The sequence below is a fragment of the Sesamum indicum genome, linkage group LG9 (genome assembly GCF_026168435.1).
Source record: "Sesamum indicum cultivar Baizhima isolate 11 linkage group LG9, ASM2616843v1, whole genome shotgun sequence".
In the NCBI taxonomy this organism is placed as follows: Eukaryota; Viridiplantae; Streptophyta; class Magnoliopsida; order Lamiales; family Pedaliaceae; genus Sesamum; species Sesamum indicum.
In genome coordinates, this window is record NC_142665.1 from 15,187,730 (window position 1) to 15,210,705 (window position 22,976).

Genomic DNA, 22,976 nt, shown 5'->3' on the forward strand with positions numbered 1-22,976 from the left:
ACCATGTATTATATATGCGTAAATAAATATTTCAATTTCCCGAACTAACTAATTGCATGTATCGACTAAGTAGAGAGAGGAAGAAAAACGTGGAAATTAGATAATTTTCTTTTTCTTTCTTGAGATAATCTGAATATCAGTAAATTCTATACAAGAGTTTAATTAAATTAAAATTATTTATAAAGTTACAGGACTAAATTACAAAAATTAATTCGTGCACGACAAATAAATGTCACCCCGTTAAGTTACAGAACTAAAATTACAATTTTCCCAAATTCATAATGACGCGTATATAGGGATAAGCACAAATATATTGTTAAAGTTGTAGCTATAACTACAACATCATCTGGATAATAGCAAGATTAGTTGTGTTCATATCTACAACATAAACTGATTCTGAATTTGTAGGTTGGAAAAGTAAATGCAACTCATCCATAACAAGAGTGGAGAGGTAGCACTTCACCTTTCACAACAGTATATATAGGAGAAACAACACAACTATTCTTGCTCATATATCTTTATTCATATCCCAGTTATTATTAAACATGGCAGCTAAGGCACAAATAGGATTTTCCATTCTAATCCTTCTCTTCCTCTTTCTCATAGGTATTTAACTTTGCGGTTGTTTACGTATCGAGTAAAACTATCTCAATTATTGTTTACAAAAGTTTTATTTGCGTGGAGTTTTTCCACCCCCCGTTAATTCTTTATTTGCTCGTTTATGTTGGGCTTAAATGTATTTTTTATCCCATAATTATGGTATATTGGTCGTGTAATTTACTGAAGTAGCAATTTAATCATGTATGTTTTTAATTTTTGGAATTTGAGGATATAATTTGTCGGGATTTTCACTTTTCGGTCGATTTTGTTCTGAAATCATGAAAGTTAAAAACACATTGGACTAAATGCTATATAGCGAATTACGGGATCAAAATGCCAAATAGCTATAATTACATGACTAAAAATGCAATTATACTTTTATGTTATTTTTATTACGAACATAGGTACTTGAATTCGCAAATGATTAAATAAAGGGTGTTCCTTGATTAATTAGTGAATATTTTTCGACTTATCTTTCAAACAAATCACCAATGATAAAACATAAAAATTACCTATGGCTGAACAAGCGATGGTGATCGATGTTTTTAACCGTTGATTTTCTTAATTTTCAGGTGACTCACTTGCGTCTCCTCAAATGTGCAACCAATTCGTCAACTGTACTGTGAATATAAATGTGTGTAAGACTAAGTGCAACACTCGTTATCACGGCCGATTAGGGTTCTGCATCTCAACTGCGCCGGCTAGTCCGCCAACTCCTCCACCAGCCCTTCTGCAGCCAATGAAGCTGTCGAGAGCAGGCAAAAAGGCCTACCGCTGCAACTGTACGTTCCAGAAGAAGCCAAGACAGAATTGCCCAGGCACAAAGCAAGTTCCTGTTGCAATCTTAAACAAAGCTTAGTTGCAACAAATAAATGTTGGCCTACTTTGCATTTGTTGTAATGTTTTTATTAATGATTATATATGGTAATAAATGATGCAACGGAAGAGTACTAAATTTTAATATTCTGTATACCGTTACTAGAAGAAATTTAATATTTAATTATATTTATTGACATGGTTAATACAAAACAGCCGTAATAAATAGTTACTAACTATAGCCACGTAATGGCTTTTTACCATAGTTTTTACAAGTATGGCTAAAACATTTTGTCATCGCTGAAAAAAGTAGCAAAGTATTTATTATGACTCATAGCCATGGTAAAAATAGTTTACATGATAGATAGTCTAAGATTTCACATCTATTTTTATTTAACTATGATTAATAATAAATATTTATAACGTGTTTAGTCCATACCTATTAAAATTCTAGCTAATAAAATTGCAAGTGTGACCAAAATATTTGTCATAGCTAAACGACATGACTAAAATATTTGTTATGACTCATAACTATCGTAAAATAGTTTTTATATTGGATAATCTAAGTTTTATATGATTTTTATTTAATCATGGTTAATAATAATTATTTTCTATGATTTTACTCCATAACCAATAAAATTAGTTAAAAGTAAATTTTCTTCTAATATATTTTTCAAAAGACGTGATATCGACCACGTGTCTTAATATCGAAACCATGAAACAGATTAATAGAAAAGAGAAATTAAAAAAAATTAATTGTCCAAACTATTGAGTTCTTAAATTTTCAAGTCCTAAAATTTTGTTTCTCTTAATGAATGTTTTTCAACCTAAGATAAATAAGTCGTTTAAAACTAGAATTTATATCGAACATTTAGATATAATCAGAATCATATTATTATATTTAAATTAAAAACCAACGAATGAGTCCATCTCTTTCCTATGTGGAAAATGAGGTGGCTATATAAGTTAATATTTTTTTATTTATAAGTGTAGGATATTTTCCATATTTTAGTTTCACATAAATATATAGTATTAATGGTTAGTTAGTATATTATAAGGCAAGTTTTTAGGTATTTAAATAATATTTAATTTTATTTTATAATTTATTATATTTTCTAACGGACTTATTTCCACTTTTTACTCATTATTTACTTAAAAATAGTTAGGGAAAATATTAATTTTTTAAACTTTTAATGTCAAATATTTCATGTACGAGAGTTTTTAATATTACATTTTCAAATTAAGTTTTTTAACAAAAAATAGAAAAATAATGATTTCTATAATGTGCCCTAATATTTAGTCATAAAATCAAAATTTGTTACAATAACAATCAATTATACCCCATAATTTTGAAATTATAATCTTTCTATCATTCTTTGACTAATTTTATTATCCAATATTTTTTTTATTTTTTTTCTATTATGATGATTTATTTTACGTTTTAATTTTATTTTTACGCGGACATACTTATTGTGATTCCACTCGCAATTAATATAAAGCATAAAAATTTAAGACCATATTAAAATTAAAGCATAAAAGAAAATTTTATTGTATTTAAATTCAATAAAATAAATAATTCTCCGAAATCTTTTAAATTGTGTCTTATGAATTAAGATAGTTTATTAAGAAAGTTTTTCTTAGTTAAAGATAATTAATCAATAATATAAGGGTTAAATACATTTTGTACTTTTGAACTATGCATTTTATCTCATTTACACCCCTAAAGTACGAAAAGTAACAAAAATACCCCAGACAAAATAATTTGTCATTGATAAGACAAAAATACCCTTCCCACTTACCCCTATACTTTTTTATTCTACTTTTTAAAATATATTTTATTAAAATATATTTTAAAATATAATTTGCATTGATAATTTATTTTTGAAAAAAGTTCAATATATATAACAACACAGCCAAAAATTATATAAATTTTTTACTAGTTGTGTAAAAAATATAAGAGTTATATATCTGTGGAGTTTATATAGATCCTATACTCAATACAAATTATAAATTTTGGGCAGTGTTTATTTTAAATAAAACAATTTATAATAATAATTCAGATTATATTTAAGAGAATGATTGTAATACAGATATTTTAGGGGTGTACATAATAAGGGCATTTTCGTCATAAAAAAATTAATATATATCATGAGGGGCCATTTTGTTAAGTTTTATAGTTCAGGGGTGTAAATGCATTTTATACATAATTCAGGGATGCAAAATATATTTAACTCATAATATAATATCACTCAACTGACAATTAGTTGATATTTGCCTTCCAAAATTATGCAACTGATAATTAGGAAATTTGATTTTGAAAATCAAATCATGGAAGTTGATTAGCCATATCCTATTCCAATGCATAATTTACGTAGTCAAAATCAATTAACATATACTAATTATCCTTAAACTAAGTTACTTAATCAAACCTCAATCATATCTACTCCCTAAATTTGGATGTTGATCAACCACAATTCTTTGTTCAAAAGGTTAAATTATATTTTTGGTTCCATAAGTGTACATATTTTCAATTTTAGTCCTACACTCAGGCTAATTTGCATATTTAGTCCCATATGTGAGTTTTTTTTTTTCAATTTCAGGACCAAAAGACGGATTCTGTTAAAAACTTAACGCCAGCCTCAATTTTTTAACGGAAAATTTTTGGTTCTATAAGTGTACCTGTTTTCAATTTTAGTCGTACACTCAGGTCAATTTGCATATTTAGTCCCATATGTGATTTTTTTTTTCAATTTCAGGACCAAAGGGCGGATTCCGTTAAAAACTTAACGCTAGCCTCCAATTTTTTAACGGAATCCCCCTTTGGTCCTAAAATTGAAAAAAAAAGTCCACATATGGGAGTAAATGTGCGAATTGGCCTGTGTGGAACTAAATTGGAAACATATCCACTTATGGGACCAAAAATGTAATTTAGCCTTGTTCAAAATTAAGCTAAGAAGATTAAAACAGCCTCAATTAAAACTAATTGCTTAAAACAACCACAAATTTTGGAAATATCTAAACCAAAAATTTTTACTACCTAATGATTATGGTCTCAATCGAATTTATACTTGAAATTCAATTCTGCATCTCATTATTTATTAGATAGACTCAATTCTATCAATTCTCTATTTTGTATTCATAATCTCAAAATTTTAACACTTCGTATGCTGTTTTTTCGTTATTGTTTTGTGGCTGGAACGGTGTCTTATATTTTCCGTGATATTAGTTTATTTAATTTTAATAATTTATTTTCATGATCTGGGAAGCTATCTCTTAATATGTTACTCATATATTTTTATTTATTAAATTTTAATATTTATTTATTTTTTCACTCTTTTCCTATAGGACTGATGTTTTGTTCTTTTTATCATGATATCATTTTATTTATTTTTGATATATTATTTTCATGATGTTTAGAAGTCTCTACCCTTTTCTTATGTTTCCTTTATAAAATTTTAATATGGTTTAGTTTTTCACATGGTGCTTGATTTTTTTTCTCTACAAGGAAAAAGAAATTTATCTAGTGTTAATGGTGAAGTGCCAAAAATACCTTTAATGAAGGGTATTTTCATCTTTTTAGGAATCAGAATCCGCGTGTTTGAGAAACGGGTCGGGTAAACTGAAACCCGGACCCATCAAGAGAAAGAAGACCCCGAAATTTGAGGACCGTCCGATCGAGGACGTCTGCTTCTCAGGACACGTGGCCCAAACAACAGTGACCACCTGGGCCCTATAAATACTCCGGCACAGTTATTTGAGGTAATTGGTATTTAGTTATCTTCGACCTACTTAGCTTTGATCGCACATTTTCTATTCGATTCAACTCTTCTAACTTGAGCGTCAGAGGATCGAAGTTGAGGACGAACCCGACGAGCCTCACGTGCTTTCTTGTCCTCATGATCCAAAACACTGTCTTGATAGAATATGTGGTTGAACACGAGGTCGCTGATTTTGATCAAGATCAAATGGCTAAAATATTTCTTTTAATACTCAATTTGTATGATTTCATTTAATCTCCTATTTAGTTTTTGTTTCTTTTAAATATTTGCACTCTCTGCATCTTTTTACGCACCGATTTTACTGTACATTTGAGTTTCATTCATTAAATTTTTATTTTATAATTTAATTTTATTATGATTTTTTTGTTTATTAATGATAATTACGAGATGGAAAGCAACACCGTGTTTTAATTTATATTTAATCCAACTATCTATATATATGATTCTACTAAATCTATGATTATATGATTTGTCAATCTATGTATTAAGAAAAAGTCCACAAATAATTGCTTGAATTTTATTTTCGTCTTTTGTATATTTTGATTTAAAAAAATTTGTAGACACGTAATAGATTAATAATAAATACAGAAATATTATTTTCATCATTCATTGTGTGGTTTTACTTAAAAACATAAACGATGCACAATACTTTCTTCTACTTTTGGCTTTTGTACTCATTTATTTCTTTTTATTTTATTTGTTGTCTTTAGGAATTAATATAATTTTGTTCAATTAATATGTTTGTCTTTAGGAATTAATATAATTAATATTTCATAATTCCTTGGGACTTTTCTCATTACCAATTTGGTTTTCTTATCCCCTCATTGGTTTATTCTAAAATCAATTCTAAGTTAACAACAATTGTTTTGTCAATTCAAAATTGTTTTCAGCATTTTCTCAACATGTGTTCTTCAAAATTTGTGAGATTAAAATTTATGTGTAGATTATTTATTTTATCTTTTGGTCCTTCAAAAGTGAATGAAACTGACAAGAAGTTATAGGTATAAAATTAATAAATTAATATAAAGTGAAAAAGGAACGATTTTAGGATTGAAAATTCAACATAATCATAAAAAGTTATATTAAAAAGTAGAAAAAATGCAATTTTTGAAATAGCATTTAAGGACAATAATTTTCAAAAGGTATCAATTTTAGTCACATTTGTCCTAATTTGATCGTAATTCATCACATGCACTACACATGACCTATTTAAATTGGGAATTTCACACCTATTCAACCACCGTTGTTGATCCGAATATTTTGTTTAGAAAACTGTCTTATGTGGCAAGTATGACATGGTAAAAAAATCATATCACCTTTGCCACCTCCCCAATCCTTAATTTATATAAATAATATATTCAAAAATAAAATTATTTACATACCTAAACATAAAAAGGTATTTATATTTATATTGATGAATTAAATTAAAATCACAATCTAAAAATTAATTTTTGTTATAGTTTAGTTTGAATATATTTTAATAAATTATATTATTTAAAATAAAAAATATTTAATTAATGTTTCATATATTTATTTAAAATAAAAATTTAATACTTTTTTAATTAAAAAAATAAAATCAAATTTCTTAACCCACTTGTATATATTTTCCTTAAACATTTTAAAAAGTATTTTTAAATTCTTTTAATTACTAAAATTAATTTAAAAAAATAATTAAAGATAAAAGAATAGGACATGATCCCAACTACTAGAATTTTTTATTATGTATACTATTGATATTAATGTTATGTTGCAATCATACGCAAGTGGTATCCAGGTTGAGTTTGAAGAACTCACCTTCATCATCAGCAAGCAAGAACTACAGTTGCAGAGTGCTTGTTGTCTTTACGTTTTTTTTTTTGTTGTTTCTTTACTTCTGCGTTTTTATTAGTTGTTGACTAAGCGTGACGTGGAGCCTAGTAGGCAGTGATGTGTACAGTTTGTTAAGTTTGTTCAGGATTAGTTTTCTGATTAGTTTTTCTGTTTTTCTTTTTTGTCGTCTTCCTCTTCTTCTCTGTATTTATGCCAAACTCCTCTATAATTTTTGTCGTGTGAAGATAGAATGAAAGCAGTTTCCATTCTTGCTGCAAACATGACTATTATTCTGCATTTGTATTAATTTCTTATCATGGTATCAGAGCCTTCTTTGTGAAGGTCTATGCATATCTCTTAGCATCATATTGTTGAAATTTTTCTGCCATGGCTACGGCAGAATTTACTGATTCATTGGGTAATGACGCCACATCACGTGGTGGTTTTGATCAAGAGTTTATGCAGCTTCAGTCCTCGGATCACTCTGGAATGGTGATGGTATCGGCTCAGTTCATAGGCAACAATTACTTTGCCTGGAGTCGAGCAGTGAGAAGAGCTTTAACGGCGAAAATGAAACTCGATTTCATTGACGGTACTGCGAGCCGTCCACCTACCAATACTGATGAATTCAGACGCTGGAATCGCATCGATTCCATCGTTACGACCTGTATGCTTAATTGTATGTCCAAGGAACTCGTAGAGTCTTTTATGTATGTGGCTTCTTCGCGCGAATTGTGGCTAGAATTGGAGGCTCAGTTTGGAGAAAGCAATAGCCCTATGATATATCAGTTGCAGAAGGAAATTGGGCAAGTTACACAAGGAAATATGAGTATTACAGAGTATTACACCAAGTTGAAACACCTTTGGGATGAGCTATTGTGTCTTGCTCCCGCACCAAAGTGCGTATGTGCTGGCTGTACATGCGATGTTAACAAGGCTATGGCAGAAGTGACAGCTTCTAATCAACTAATCCAGTTCTTAGTGGGATTAAGTTCAGTTTACGAACAAGCGCGCAACCAAATACTATTACTGGATCCATTGCCTTCAGTCACCAAGGCTTTTTCGATGCTTATTCGAATTGAAAAACAGATGCAAGTTAGCATTTGTAGCATGGAGCCAAGAAGTCTGTGGGGCGAGGAAGAGGTTTCAGTGCTGTAACTGCTGTTGAAACCAAGGGGACCATAACTGGAGAAATGATTCCTAACATTGCAGACATAGTGAGAACTGAGATGAAGAAATTGATGCACGATGAAACACCTCTTGATCCACTTCAAGTTCACTATGCTCAATTGAAAAACTTTGCAGGTAACACTTTGAGCTCAGAATCTATAATTTCCAGTTCATGGATAGTGGATAGTGGAGCAACAAACCACATATGTGCAGACATTCATTTATTCTGTATCTATGATAAGCTTGCTAATCCTTTACTCATTCACTTGCCAAATGGACATACCCAATCGGTTTCCCATATAGGTACTGTTAGACTTACTTCAAACAACATTCTTACACAAGTCCTCCATATTCCCAGCTTCTCTGTTAACTTCCTGTCTGTGAGACAATTATGTGGTTCTTTGCCTATTCTTTTTCGTTTCTAAAGTCTTCTTGCACGCTGCAAGACCAGAAGACTAATAGAGTATTGGCAACTGGGCATTTGATTAGGAACCTTTATATCATTAAGTCTTGCATTGTTGAAGAGAAAGGGAGGTTGTCAGTTTCTGAGTGTAAATCTCATTCCTGTACCTTGATTGAATGCCAGGGAGATTTGTGGCACCAACGTCTTGGACATCTGTCTAGAACCTCAACGAAACATATTGCTGATTTGCCTCTGTATGATGGCGCTAATGAACCTTGTGAAATTTGTCCTCGCGCGAAAATGCATAAGCTTCCCTTTGAGTCTAGCAATATAAAATCACTCTCTGTTTTTTCTCTCGTTCACATCGATATCTGGGGTCCTTACAAAATTCCTACTATATCAAATTGTCATTATTTTCTGACAATAGTTGATGATTACAGCAGATCAACATGGACTTTTCTTATGAAATATAAAAGCTAGTGCTTAGAAACTTTTCAAAATTTCTGCAAACTAATCCTCACTCAATTCAGTAAGAAAATTCAGTCAATTCGCACTGATAATGGCAATGAATTTCTCAGTTCTTCCTTCCAAACTTTTCTCCTTGACTCTGGAATTGTTCACCAACGTAGTTGCGCCTACACTCCACAACAAAACGGAGTGGTAGAACGCAAGCATAGTCTCGAAGCCTTTGGTTTTCAGCAGTCAGAACACGACCACTGTTTGTTCTTCAAAAGGTTAGAATCTGGATTTGTTGGATTATTGGTATACGTTGATGATGTACTCATCATGGCACCTTCTCTTGATCACATTGCTCAAGTTAAGGCTCACCTTCACAGCCTTTTTACTATTAAAGTTTTGGGCACTGCTTGCTACTTTTTGGGACTTTAAATAGCTCGTTCAGAGTTTGGTACATCTCTTACTCAGTCAAAATACATATTGGATATCATTTCTGATTGTGGATTGCAGCAAGGAAAGAGTGCAGCTACTCCGTTACTTCCTGGGATTAAACTATGCTCTGATACTGATGTTGTGCTTGATGACCCAGAACCTTATCGCCGCCTAGTTGGACGACTATTATACCTCAGCTTCACGCGTCCCAACATATCGCATGGAGTCCAGCAATTAAGCCAATATTTGCAGCGTCCCTGCCAATCACATTGGCTTGCTGCTATGCACCTGGTACGATACTTGAAAGGGTGTCCTGACATAGGTCTTTTTTTTCCTTTCTCCAACTCTTTGCAGCTTGAAGCTTTCTGTGACGCAGACTGGGCGTCTTGCTCGGACACACGACGATCGCTTACTGGTTTTGCTATCTTCCTTGGTCCAGCCCTTGTTTCTTGGAAGACCAAGAAGCAATGTACAATTTCTCGTTCTTCGGCGGAGGCAGAATATCGCAGTATGGCTGCGACTACATGTGAGCTTCAATGGATCTCGTACTTACTGCGTGATTTTGGTAATCTCCTTAACTCGCCCAATTCCTTTGCATTGTGACAATCAGGCTTCCATTCACATCATGGCTAACCCCGTGTTTCACGTGCGAACGAAACACCTCGATATCGATTGCCACATTGTGCGCAATTGCTACAAATCTGGTTTTCTACTTCCTATTTTCGTTCGTAGCAGTGATCAACTTGCATATTTGTTCACTAAATCTCTCTCTGGTTCTTCCTTCTCTGTTTTGCTGGGCAAGTTGGGCTTGCTCTTTACCTTCCCAAATCCAACTTGTGGGGGGGATGTTGCAATCATACGCGAGTGGCATCCAGGTTCAGTTTGAAGAACTCACCTTCATCATCAGCAAGCAAGAACTACAGTTGCATAGTGCTTGTTGTTTTTTACGTTTTTTTTTGTTGTTTCTTTACTTCTGCGTTTTTATTAGTTGTTGACTAAGCGTGATGTGGCGCCTAGTAGGCAGTGATGTGCACAATTTATTAAGTTTGTTCAGGATTAGTTTTCTGATTAGTTTTTCTGTTTTTCTTTTTTGTCGTCTTCCTCTTCTTCTCTGTATTTATGCCAAACTCCTCTGTAATTTTTGTTGTGTGAAGATAGAATGAAAGCAGTTTCCATTCTTGTTGCAAACATGACTATTATTCTGCATTTGTATTAATTTCTTATCACTATTTGTATCATTTCAAAGTCTTATTGTATATATGTAGCTTAGTATATAACTCATATATATATATATATATATATATCATTACTTTTATTACTTTCAGATATTGTCATATATTTATATATGAAGGAAATCGAAAGTGATACCAATGCATTCTCTCTCTTTTTTTATTTTTTTATTAGAAAAGAGATAATGTATTATAGATTGTATGTTTTTAAGAGAAATCCTCTTTTATCACACGGTAATATATGGAAATATCTTTTTAAATTAATGTAGTTAAATTTCAATATTTTTTATTTTGCTAAAAACTCATTAATTAAATAATAAAATATACATAGTATATTAAAATTTATAAAAAACAATTCTCAATGTCCTCTATGGTTTGTAAATCTTTACATTTACGTGTAAATATATGTATTTTAATGTGTGTGTCATTCGAGTTCTTTTTCAAAAAAACTCCACACATGGTTGTCTGAATTATATTTTCTTATTTTTTATATTTTAATTCAATTGAATATTTTTTAGACATGTGTTGAATTAATAACAAATACAGCGGTTAATTCAATTTTATGGATTAATTTTTTAACTATATTCATTTATTTGTAATAAAATGATCATAAAACAATTTTTCAACTTTGAGATATTTAATCTTTTTTTTAGTTCATTCTACTAAACAATTAAAATTATCACTATACAACACATTCCAAAGTATTCAAACAAATATCATTTTTCAAGTTTTAAATTTCATCAATGAAAATTCATCAAAATTATGTAGCAAATTGTTTTGGAAAAAATAATTCTTTGAATTTTCGGCAAAGAAATTATATTATTATAAACACTTTTACTTTTGTAATTGGTTATTAAAATTTTCAATTTTTAAGATTTCTTTGGGTGATAAAGGTTTTTTTTTCCTTTAACACCGATGATAATGTTGCTATATTTATGATTTAACTAAACTTATATAGTCATTTTATTTTTATTTGTACTTATTTTATTTTCTGAGTTATGATATATAATCATTTTACTCCTTATACATTTTCGTTCAAATTGATGATATGATATGAAAATTTTGAAATTCTTTCAATTATTTCTTTTTATTGTCCATCTTTCTCGTTTCCCCCTTTCAGTAAGTCCCTATTCTTGCTTTGTATTTTATATTTTATAAGTAAGATCATTTTAGATTATATACTTTAATATAGTATTTTAGGGAGATGAATTATACGTATAAACTGGCCGACCATCATTTTGTGCAAATATGACCACCACTCAGCGTAATGAAAGTGTGAATAGTGTTATTAAACGATACGTGAGCTACAAGCGTAATTTATTACAGTTTTTCATCACTTCAGTAGATGGATTGATGAACGCCGTTATTAAGAATTGAAAACGGAATTGAGAACTTGTCATAGCACGTCTGTAGCTTCTTTTCCAGCTGAAATTCTAAAGCATGCTGCCAATGTTTATACACTTGAAGTCTTTAAGTTATTTCAGGATGAGTTGCGGAGGCCTATGATTCTCAAATAGATTTTTATAGACAGATTGGAGAAAGTTTTTAGTATCAGATTATTCCTTTAAGGAAGCATTATCAGCACATAGTCATGTACGACTCTTTTTAAGGTAATGTTTCTTGTAGTTGTAAGAAATTTGAATTTGTAGGACTTTTATGTTCACATGTTCTCAAAGTACTTTGTTCAAGAAATATTTTTAAAATTCCTAAGTTATACATTTGAATAAGAGGGACCAAGAAAGCCCATCTAGTGCTACATCTTCTTGTGCATCTTTAAATGGATGTCATATAGATAAATTATGTTGATGAGAGATTTAGGGAAGAGTGAGGAGATATCTGAGGAATAGGTGGGTAAGAGAGAGAAAGAGGGGATATTAGAAAAATGAATAAAACCCAGATAACTCCCTGTGATAATAGAAAAATTTAAAAAAATTCTTATGAAAATTAAAATATCAAATACCCCCACAATATAAAATAAAGTTCAAAAAACCCTCTCCCTTATAAAAATTGGGCCACACGCGCTTTGACTGTGATTTTCCTATAAAAGTACATCTTTTTTAACATTTTTGTCACTCTCTCATATTTAATATATATAATATTATATATATGTATTTAATAATTAAATATTATTTTATACAAAAGTTATTTAATTAAAATATTATATATTTTTATTAATAATAAAATATTCTTTTAACTAAATTAATTAAAAATTAATTATATATATATATATATATATAAGGCAACGACGACGTCTGAAGAGGAGGGCGCAACGCCCTCCTCACCCCTGGGCGACGGGAACGCAACGAGGGCGACAGCCTTCGCCCATCATCTGCGCCATCCTCCACTTCTAGGCGACCGGCGTCGCCCAAATGGGTGGTAGGGGCAGAGAAGGAGAGGGGGGAGGAAAGGTCGTCCAAATGGGCGGTGGGGGAGGAAAGGGGAGGGGGGAGGGAAGGGGCGGGGGGTTGGAGGAGAGAGGGGTGGAGGGGGGAATAAGATGGACGGGGAAGGAGATGGGGCGGGGGGTGGGGGGTTATAATTGTTATTTTTGAATTTTTTTTATAAATTACAATTATATATATTATAAATATATTTTAATAGTTATAAATTATATATATTATAAATTAAAATAATTATATATTAATAAGCCTAGTTTGACCAGTTGACTAAAAGGAGTATCATAGTCATTATTTCTATAAACATAGGCTCAAATTGACGGTGTGATTACTTATTAGTAATATAGGGGTAATTTTTTACATTAAAAATTTCATAGGGAGATTTTTGATATTTTATTATATTATAGGGGGTCAAAATGAATTGAACCCTTAGAAAAACAAATCTTGACAAGAGAGAGAAATTATTAGAAGAACATCTCAACCATCGTCACATAAATCTTCTACTTTTATTAATATTCAACTTCTACTTTTAATAATCTGCAAACACTTCTAACAACAATTTTGTAAAATAAATTTATAATTTCTTGATTTATCTTGAATTGTTTTATTTATTGTGAACTAAAATAGACACTGATTGTTCAAAAAATTTATTGCATCTACGATGAAATTTATGTCCTGAGATTGAATCTCATATTGCAACCCATTTCTAAATAAAAGACTTCACGTGTAGGATTTACATATGAACGGGGCATGCTATAATATCAATATTAAATAATTTTTTCTCTAAAATAATTTAAATATTTAGATGATATGATCATATAACAACTATTGACTCTCTCCTGATCTTCAATTCTGAAGAGCAAAAGTACTATTATTCTCAACGTATCTTATTTCCTCATACTATACATGGCACCATTGCAAATTGGATGAAAAATACGAGTGAAAAACTAAAATAACAAAAAATTTTAATTTATGGGATGTAATATGAGAAAATCATAACAAATAGAATTACATTAAAAAAGACCTTAACATATGGGATCAAAATACAATTTTTTCATATAATAACTAGTAATTTGTGGTACATCTTACATGCATGTGTAATTGTTTAATATTATTTAAAATAAAATAATTATTATTTTATAAAATATATGCAATAAATAAGTTAATATTAGATTCAAAAGGGAGTGGTAAAAGAAAAAAAGATAAAAATTATTTTGAGAAGGAAGAAGAATTTCTATGTGCATGGGAGGATATGTTGGACAAATATGAACTTAAAACTAATGAGTGGTTGTAGCGGATGTTCAAACTTGGGGAAAAAACGGGTGCTAGTTCACGAGCGACAATCAATATGACCACCATTCAGTGTAATGAAAGTATGAATAGTGTTATTAAAAGATAGGATTAAATCCAATTTTGGTCCTCTAACTATAGCCACATCCCATTTTAGTCCTTTATCTATTTAGGGTTTGATTTTGATCCTCTATGTAATTAAATTGCTCAATTTTAGTCCTAGTTTAGCCGGAAAATTACCCAAACCGCTGAAAAATTCCACGTGGAGCCTATGTGGACATTTAAATTAGGGCTGAGATATAATTGGTCAGTTTTAGCTGACTTGGTAATTTTTCGAATTTAAAAAAAAAAAATGACATGGCCACTTTTTCTCCCCTCTTCTCGCCGCATCTTCTCTCTAAATTTTCGATCAATTTCCGATGAATCATCGGACACCACCTATACCAGTCGACTCCCATCATCAGGCGAACGTTTCCCCTCCATCAATTTGAAGTTTCATTGCAATTTGACGCTGGGCTCAAGAGGTGACCGACGCGACTTTCCACCGTCAATACGCTGCCGTCCAAACGAATCACCGTCTCGGACCACCACCGTTGGACTCCCCTCGCCAAGGTGTTTTCAACGAGACCTCACCCATCAATTTTCATCAGAATTTTTACGAGATCAGAGTCTTCGACCGCAGCCGTCCTCGCCGCCAGCACAGCAAGGGCCCTCCCTTTTTCCCTCTTTTTCCACATCTGCCATGTCATTTTTTTTCCTTTTTAAATTTGAAAAATTACCAAATCATAAAAATGTAAACCAATGAGGTTTCAGCCCCAATTTAAATGACCACATAGGCTCCACGTGGAATTTTCCGGCGGTTTGGGTAATTTTCCGGCCAAAATAGGACTAAAATTGAGTAATTTAATTACATAAGGACTAAAATCAAACCCTAGATAGATAAAGGAATAAAATGGGATATGGCTATAGTTAGTGGACGAAAAATGCATTTAATCCTTAAAAGATACGTGAGCTACAAGCATAATTTGTTACAGTTTTTTCATCACTTTGGTAGATGGATTGATGAAAGCCGTTGTTAAGAACTGAAAACGGATTTGAGAACTTGTCATAGCACGCCTGTAGCTTCTTTTCCAGTTGAAATTCTAAAGCATGCAGCCAATGTTTATACACTTGAAGTCTTTAAGTTATTTCAGGATGAGTTGCGAAGGCCTATGATTCTCAAATAGATTTCTATGGAAAGACTGGAGAAATTTTTTAGTATAAGATTATTCCTTTCAGGAAGCATTATCAGCATACAGTCATATACGACTCTTCTCAAGGCAATGTTTCTTGTAGTTGTAAGAAGTTTGAGTTTACAGGTTTTTTATGTTCACATGCTCTCAAAGTCCTTTCTTCAAGAAATATTTTTAAAATTCCTGAGTCATACATTAAAAAAATACGGCCAAGAAAGCTAGAAAGAGCGCTGAAGCATAACCTTCGGGCAATAGTGTATCTTCTTCTCGATGTGTGAACGAAAATGAGGAAAAAAATTGATTCAAGTCCACTACAAAGAATAGTGTAGCTTGTACAGTCAACTGATAACTCGGGCTGCTTTAACTAATAAGACATTTAAACTTATAAAAATGGTATTCTCAAGATGATTGAAGAAGTTGAGTATGGAACCATAGAATATTTTGAACAAACTATTTTTCGTGTTGATCTTACATTTATGTAACTATTTTTTCTAAGACTTTGATCCAAGTTTTCAGCATCAACGCAATTTCAATTGTTATTCTTCAAGAATTGATCATCCAAGTCAAACAAGTTTCACACAGTTACTACAAGTGGTATAAACGATTTGAGAAGTTTCGTAACTATTTGATAATATTATATTTATTTTTAATTATTTATAATCTTTTTCATGACAGCAATAAGTAATCAAGACACAAGAATGTGAGAAACCTCTCTTTGATAAATCAACACGATTAAATCACACCATTATCATGTATTTAAACGGTGAAACTAGTCATACATATCTAGCTATAATTTTAGGTAGATGTGGATGGTCATCTTAATTATTTTATATATTTGTATCTTTATTTTTCTATCACATTCTAGATTGAAAGTCTAATATAAATTCAATACTTCTCTTATCTCAGGTAATTTTTCTTTTAACTTTTTTCAGTAATTTCCATGGAGTAATTTTCTTTTATAGCCTTTTTTCCCTTAATTTCAAAAACTAAAATGAAATAAAAAAATAGAAAGCCCATTTTGTTTTTGTCTATCTACTCCCATTTATTGATGGATGCCATGTAGATAAATTATGTTGACGAGAGATTTGGGTGTTGGGAATGACTAATGCCTTTTTCTTGTCCCACATAGAAAATATAAACTACTTTTTTTTTTATATATATATATATATTAAACCATCTTGCTATCGTTAAAATGAGAAGAGTGTGTAGGTGGATTTTGGAAGAGTCACAATACGTGCGGGCGCCCGTCCCATCCCGGTCCGGACTGGGCTGGGCACGCACGGTTATCTATATTTTTTGGGAAAGTTACATTCAAATCCTTTATTACTCACGTTTTTGGACTCCTTAGTGACCAAGTCTTCTCATTAGCCGAGTTTGAACCTTTTTTGTGGCTGGTGTAGAGTTCATGGTTCTCCAGCAACCAAGTTGTGTGTCTATAAATAGGCTCAGTTCCATGCATTTGTAACACACCAAGAAAAATCCGAGAGCCTCTTCTCTTCTATCTACTTTCTCTCCTTTCTCTTTTGAGTGTCATTTTGTTCGTTATTCTAAGCTCTCTTCCACGAGTGAGCGTGTAAGAGAGTTATAGTTGTATTAACCTTAGGGAGTGATCGATTTATACTATTTGCACCACAGTAGTATCGAAATTTCACTTTCAAGGCAGTGGTTTTCCATGGCATAGTCTTTTATTTTCCAACAGTTGAAAGCTAAAACTCGTTGTAATGGATGTTCCAATTACTAAAACACTGCCTGACCTCTCCAAGCTGGAGCCACCTGACAGGACCAACTATAAACGATGGTCACAAAGTTGCTCATATTTTTCGAACAATTGGACGTGGACTATGTGTTGTTCCAAAATCCTCTGGAAACTCCAGAAGAAATCTCCACTTTTGCCATTACTGCAGCAACAATCTCCGCAGACGGGACGATCACAAAATTTGAGAATGAGGCGAAACTGAAATATAATAGAGAGAATAAAACGTTGAGAGATTACCTACTTAATCATATGAATAATTCTCTATTCGATTTGTTTGTCAACTATATGAGTGCCAGAAATTTGGACTACAATGGAGGCAAGATACGGGGGTGATTACGCTGGACGAAAAAAGTACATCGTTGGTAAATGGCTTCAATTCAAATGATTGATTAGAAGCATATAATGGACCAAATCCATGAATACGAGAACCTAGTGACTGAAGTCCTGAGTGAGGGTATGAAAATGTGTGAGATTTTACAAGCTAATGTATACTTGAAAAATTCCCTCCTACTTGAAGTGACTATCGAGACCATTTGAAGCACAAGGAAAGGGATCTAACCCTCCAAGAATTAATCAGCCATATGAGAACGAAAGAAGCAAATTGCCAGAAAGATAAGAAAACTTCAATCTCTTCTCTTTCAGTTAAAGCTAACCTTGTTGAGTCCGCTGGATCTAAAAACAGGTTTCACGAGAATATATGGAAAGTTTTACAAAAGAACAATCGACACAAGACATTCAAAGGACTTGACGGTAAGATCCAAAAGAACAAAATATCGTGCTACTGTTGTGGGAAACTAAGACACAAAGCGTAAGAGTGATGCCAAAGAAATGATCAACAAAAGGAAACTAAAAACCAACCACTAAATCTACTCCATAAGTCAACCTAGCCGAAAATGACAAGATCATCGTTACTGTAGTCGTAGAAGCCAACCTGATGGAATACAAAGAAGACTGGATACTAGATACTGGCACATCCAGACATTTTTCCTCCCAAAAAACCTATTTCATGAACTTCATGACGCAACAAACGATGAGTGTGTCTTCATGGGGAACTCTACAACCGCCGGAGTCTTGGATAAAGGAAAGATCTTCCTTAAACTTACTTTTGGCAAAACACTTGCTTTGAATGACGTATTATATGTGCCTTCTTTACATAGAAATCTAGTTTCTGGTAGTTTATTGAATAAAGCTGGCTTGAAAATTGTGTTAGAATCTGATAAGGTTATAATCACTAAGAATAATGACTTTGTATGAAAGGGATACTTATTTGATGGTTTATTTGTCCTTAACACTGTTTCCACTGCTATTAATAAAATTTCTTCCAGTTCTACTTATTTGATGGAATCTATTGATATTTTTCATGATAGATTAGGACATGTGAGCTATTCCTCTATTAAAAGGTTGAAAACTATGAATCTTATAAATATTTTTGACTCGAATAGATGCTCTGAATGTGGAGTCTGTGTAGAAGGCAAAATACGTAAAGAAACCTTTTAAACCCATCACATCTAGAAGTACTGAATTGTTATAATTAATTCACTCGGATCTAGCTGATTTCAATATAATATTAAGCAAGGGTGGTAAAAAATATTATATTTCCTTTGTTGATGATTTTTCTAGATACACTAGAATTTATCTATTAAAATCAAAATATGAGGCTGCTGAAATGTTTTTGAAATTTAATGTTGAAGTTGAAAATCAATTAGATAACAAGATTAAAAGATTAGATTTGATAGAGATGGAGAATACAACATTCAATTCTTAAAAGAATTTTATGAGATTAATGGAATAATCCATGAATGTTTGCACCTTATACACCTCAACAAAATGGCATAGCCGAACGAAAAAATAGAACTTTGAAAGAAATGATGAATGCCATGTTTTTAAGCTCAGGTACGCCTGATAATATGTGGGGGAAAGCAGTTTTATCTGCATGCTATATCCTTAATAGAGTCCCACATAAAAAATTGAATAAAACCCCTTATGAATTATGAAAAGGATTTGCTCCTAACTTTAAACATTTTAAGGTGTGGGGTTGTCTAGCTAAAGTAGCATATTCAAAATTTAAGAAAACAAACATAGGACCTAAAACCTTTGACCGTGTGTTTATTGAATTTTTTGAACTAGTTTTTTCATTGATTAAAACTACTAGAACGGTGCCTCTTCAAGCAATAAACCTTTGTTAACTTCCTCTAATTCTATTGTGAATGAACCTAGAAAAAGTAAAAGACAAAAAAATGAATGTAGTTTTTGAACAGACTTTCTAACTGCTTTTCTAATGGAAGACCAAGTTAAATGAAGACTTTGTTTCAATATTTCTAGTTGAAGGATGATCCTAAGACATATACGGAAGCAATAATCTCCATAGACTCTAGTTTTTGGAAGGAAGCCATTAGAAATTAACTAGATTCTATAATGTTAAATCATACTTGGTATCTAGTGGATTTGTTTATAGGAAGTAAGCCAATAAAATGCAAATGAGTCTTCAAAAAAAAAATAAAACCAGATAGACGAATAGACAAATTTAAGGCTCAATTAGTGGTTGTAGTTTATACATAAAAGAATGGCATAGACTATTTTGACACATACTCACATGTGACAAAGATTGCAACCCTTACAACTCTAGTTGAACTATCAGTTATTCTTGGCTTAATAGTCCATAAAATGAATGTAAAAACAGCCTTCCTGAATGGTGAATTTTGGAAGAAGAAATATATATAGAACAACTCGAGGGGTTTATGGTACCTAGCCAAAATAAAATTTGTAAACTCAAAAAATCACTATATAGACTAAAACAAGCATCCAAATAATGGTTCAAAAAGTTTGACCATACATTAAAAACTAATGGATACAAAATAAATATATCAGATATATGTGTATACTCAAAATTGTTTGAGATAAAATATGTTATTATATGCCTATATGCCGATGATATACCGATTTTTGGCAACAACATAGAAATAATTGAGGAAACTAAAAGATTTTTATCAGCACAATTTGATATAAAAGGTCTAGGAGAAGCTGATGTAATCCTAGGCATTAAAATTAGAAAAATTTAAAATGGGTTATCTCTCTGTCAGTCACACTACATAAAGAAAATCTTAGACAAGTTCGGTGGTCAATATGAGATACCAGTCAAAACACCCTATGACCCAAGTGTGCATCTAAAAAAGAATAAAGGTGATAGTATGTCACAAGCTGAGTATGCAAAACTCATAGGAAGTGTCATGTTTCTCATAAACTACACTGGACCTGACACAGCTTACGCTTTGAGTAGACTAAGTCGGTATACCCATAATCCCAATGATGAACATTGGAATTGACTACGTCGCTTGTTAAGATACTTAAGGGGGACTACAAACTTGAGTTTTCACTTTAATAATTTTTTCGCAGTGTTAGAAGGATATTGTTATTCAAATTGGGTTACCGATAATGATGAAGTAAACTCAACTAGTGGATTTATTTTTACTTTGGGTGACAGAGCTATTTCCTTTGAAATCTGCAAAACAAACTTGTATAGCTCGCTCTACTATGGAATCTGAATTTATAGCTCTTGAATTAGCAGGTCAAGAAGCAGGGTGGCTAAGAAACTAATTGGGAGATGTTCCCTTGTGGGGGTCAACTGTGCTAGTGTCTCTACACTGTGACTCCCAAGTTGCTTTGAAATTGCCAAGAACTATGCTTACAATGGCAAAAGGAAACACATTCGTATCAGACATGAAGCAGTCAAAGAACTCCTAAAGAATGGAATCATCTCCTTGGATTATTTGAGGTCCAAGAGGAACTTGGCAGATCCTCTCATGAAAGGACTTAGTAGGAGAATTATCTTTGAGTCTTCGAGAGTAATGGGGCTAAAACCTATTGATTGATGGAATATGGCAATGACCATATAAATCCATATACCTATGTTTGGGTGGTCCTAATAAGAACTTGATTGATAACCCTGACTTTGTTCAGGACGATAATCTCATAGCTTAGTTGTTGAGTGGTCTATAGACTTGATGAAGCTATCTGAATGAGTGTGAAGGTGGGCCACCTTCTATGAAAGGAAAATGAAAATTCCTTCTAGAGCACTCATTAAAACCCAAGGTATAAGCGCAAGGCTATTAATAGCACTTGAAACTTTATCTCAGAACAACAAATACTATGGAATTTATATGTGATTGTGGGGGTTTCAATTTGAGCTATCGAAAGTTCAAGATTCATTTCACTCTCGTTAGCCAAATTGGTTGCCTCAATTCATTATGCATTAATTCAATCGAAAGATATTAATGCTTAAGTATATTTCTTCCTTCACTCAGGAATCATATTCTTCATCTACATTAGTCATTTGTGGGGGATTGTTGGGAATGACTAATGCCTTTTCCTTGTCCCATATAGAAAATATGAACTACTTTTCTTCTATATATATTAAAACATCTTGCTACCTTTAAGATGAGAAGTGTGGGTAGGTGGATTTTGGAAGATCACCACACGCACGCGCCTGCCCGTCCGTCCCGATCTAGGCTGGGCTGGGCGCGCGCGGTTATATATATTCTTTAAGAAAATTACATTCAAATCCTTCTTTTCTCACATTTTTGGACTCCTTAGTCACAAAGACTTCTCATTTGCCTTCATTAGTCAATTTTTATGCTTCTGTGGAATAATAAATCCTTTGGCAACCTTTTTTGTGGTTGGTGTAGAGTCCATGATTCTCCAGCAACCCCATTTGGAACACACCAAGAAAAATCCGAGAGCCTCTTCTCTTCTATCTGCTTTTCCTCCTTTCTCTTCCGAGTGTTGCTTTGTTCGTTATTCCAAGTTCTCTTTCACGAGTGCGTATGTTAGAGAGTTATAGCTGTGTTAACCTTGGGGAGCGATCGATTTATACTATTTACACCACGGTAGTACCAAAATTCGCTTTCAAGGCAGTAGTTTTTCATGACACAACTTTTATTTTCCAACATTAGGGAAGAGTGAGAAGATATCTGAGGAACCGGTGGGTAAGAGAGAGAAAGAGAGGATACTGATCCAAACAAAAAACCAAAAAACAAATCTTGACAAGAGAGAGAAAATATTAGAAGAACATCTCAACCATGACATAAATCTTCTACTTCTATTAATATTCAACTTGTACTTTTAATAATCTACAAACACTTCTAACAACAATTTTGTGAAATAAATTTTATGATTTCTTGATTTATCTTGAATTGTTTTATTTGTTGTGCACTAAAATAGACAAGGATTGTTCGAAAAAATTATTGTTATCTGTGGTGAAATTTCTGTCCTGAGATTGAATCTCATATTGCAACCCATTTCTAAATAAAAGACTTCACGTGTAGGATTTACATATGAAGGGCCATGTTAAGATGTCATTGCAAATTGGATGAAAAATACAAGTGAAAACTAAAATGATAAAAAATTTTAATTTATGCAATGTAATATGAGAAAATCATAATAAATAGAACTAAATTAAAAAAAAATCTGAACATATGGGATCAAAATACAATTTTCTCATATAATAACTAATAATTTGTGGTACATCTTACAACATGTGTAATTGTTGTTGCCTCTCTTTTTAAAATTTTACTTCCCCTTCAGAAGATATCATCTAGAATCTCTATTGTTA

The 22,976-nt window shown here is 32.1% G+C and overlaps 1 protein-coding gene and 1 long non-coding RNA gene across 2 annotated transcripts; both read left to right on the top strand.

Moving 5' to 3' along the window:
* Window positions 1-512: 512 nt before the first annotated feature.
* Window positions 513-1,561, top strand: LOC105171245 (uncharacterized). Its single transcript, XR_016067535.1, has 2 exons — window positions 513-606; window positions 1,173-1,561. It is a non-coding gene; the product is annotated as an uncharacterized LOC105171245 (long non-coding RNA).
* A 5,830-nt stretch (window positions 1,562-7,391) lies between these two features.
* LOC105171280 (uncharacterized) lies at window positions 7,392-8,162 on the top strand. The gene has a single exon (XM_011092337.1). The coding sequence runs from the start codon at window positions 7,392-7,394 to the stop codon at window positions 8,160-8,162; it is 771 nt and encodes a 256-aa protein (XP_011090639.1).
* The last annotated feature ends 14,814 nt before the right edge of the window (window positions 8,163-22,976 follow it).

Excerpts from the sequence above, each read along its gene's own strand:
- LOC105171280 (XM_011092337.1), top strand. The coding sequence starts at position 7,392 with ATGGCTACGGCAGAATTTACTGATTCATTGGGTAATGACGCCACATCA.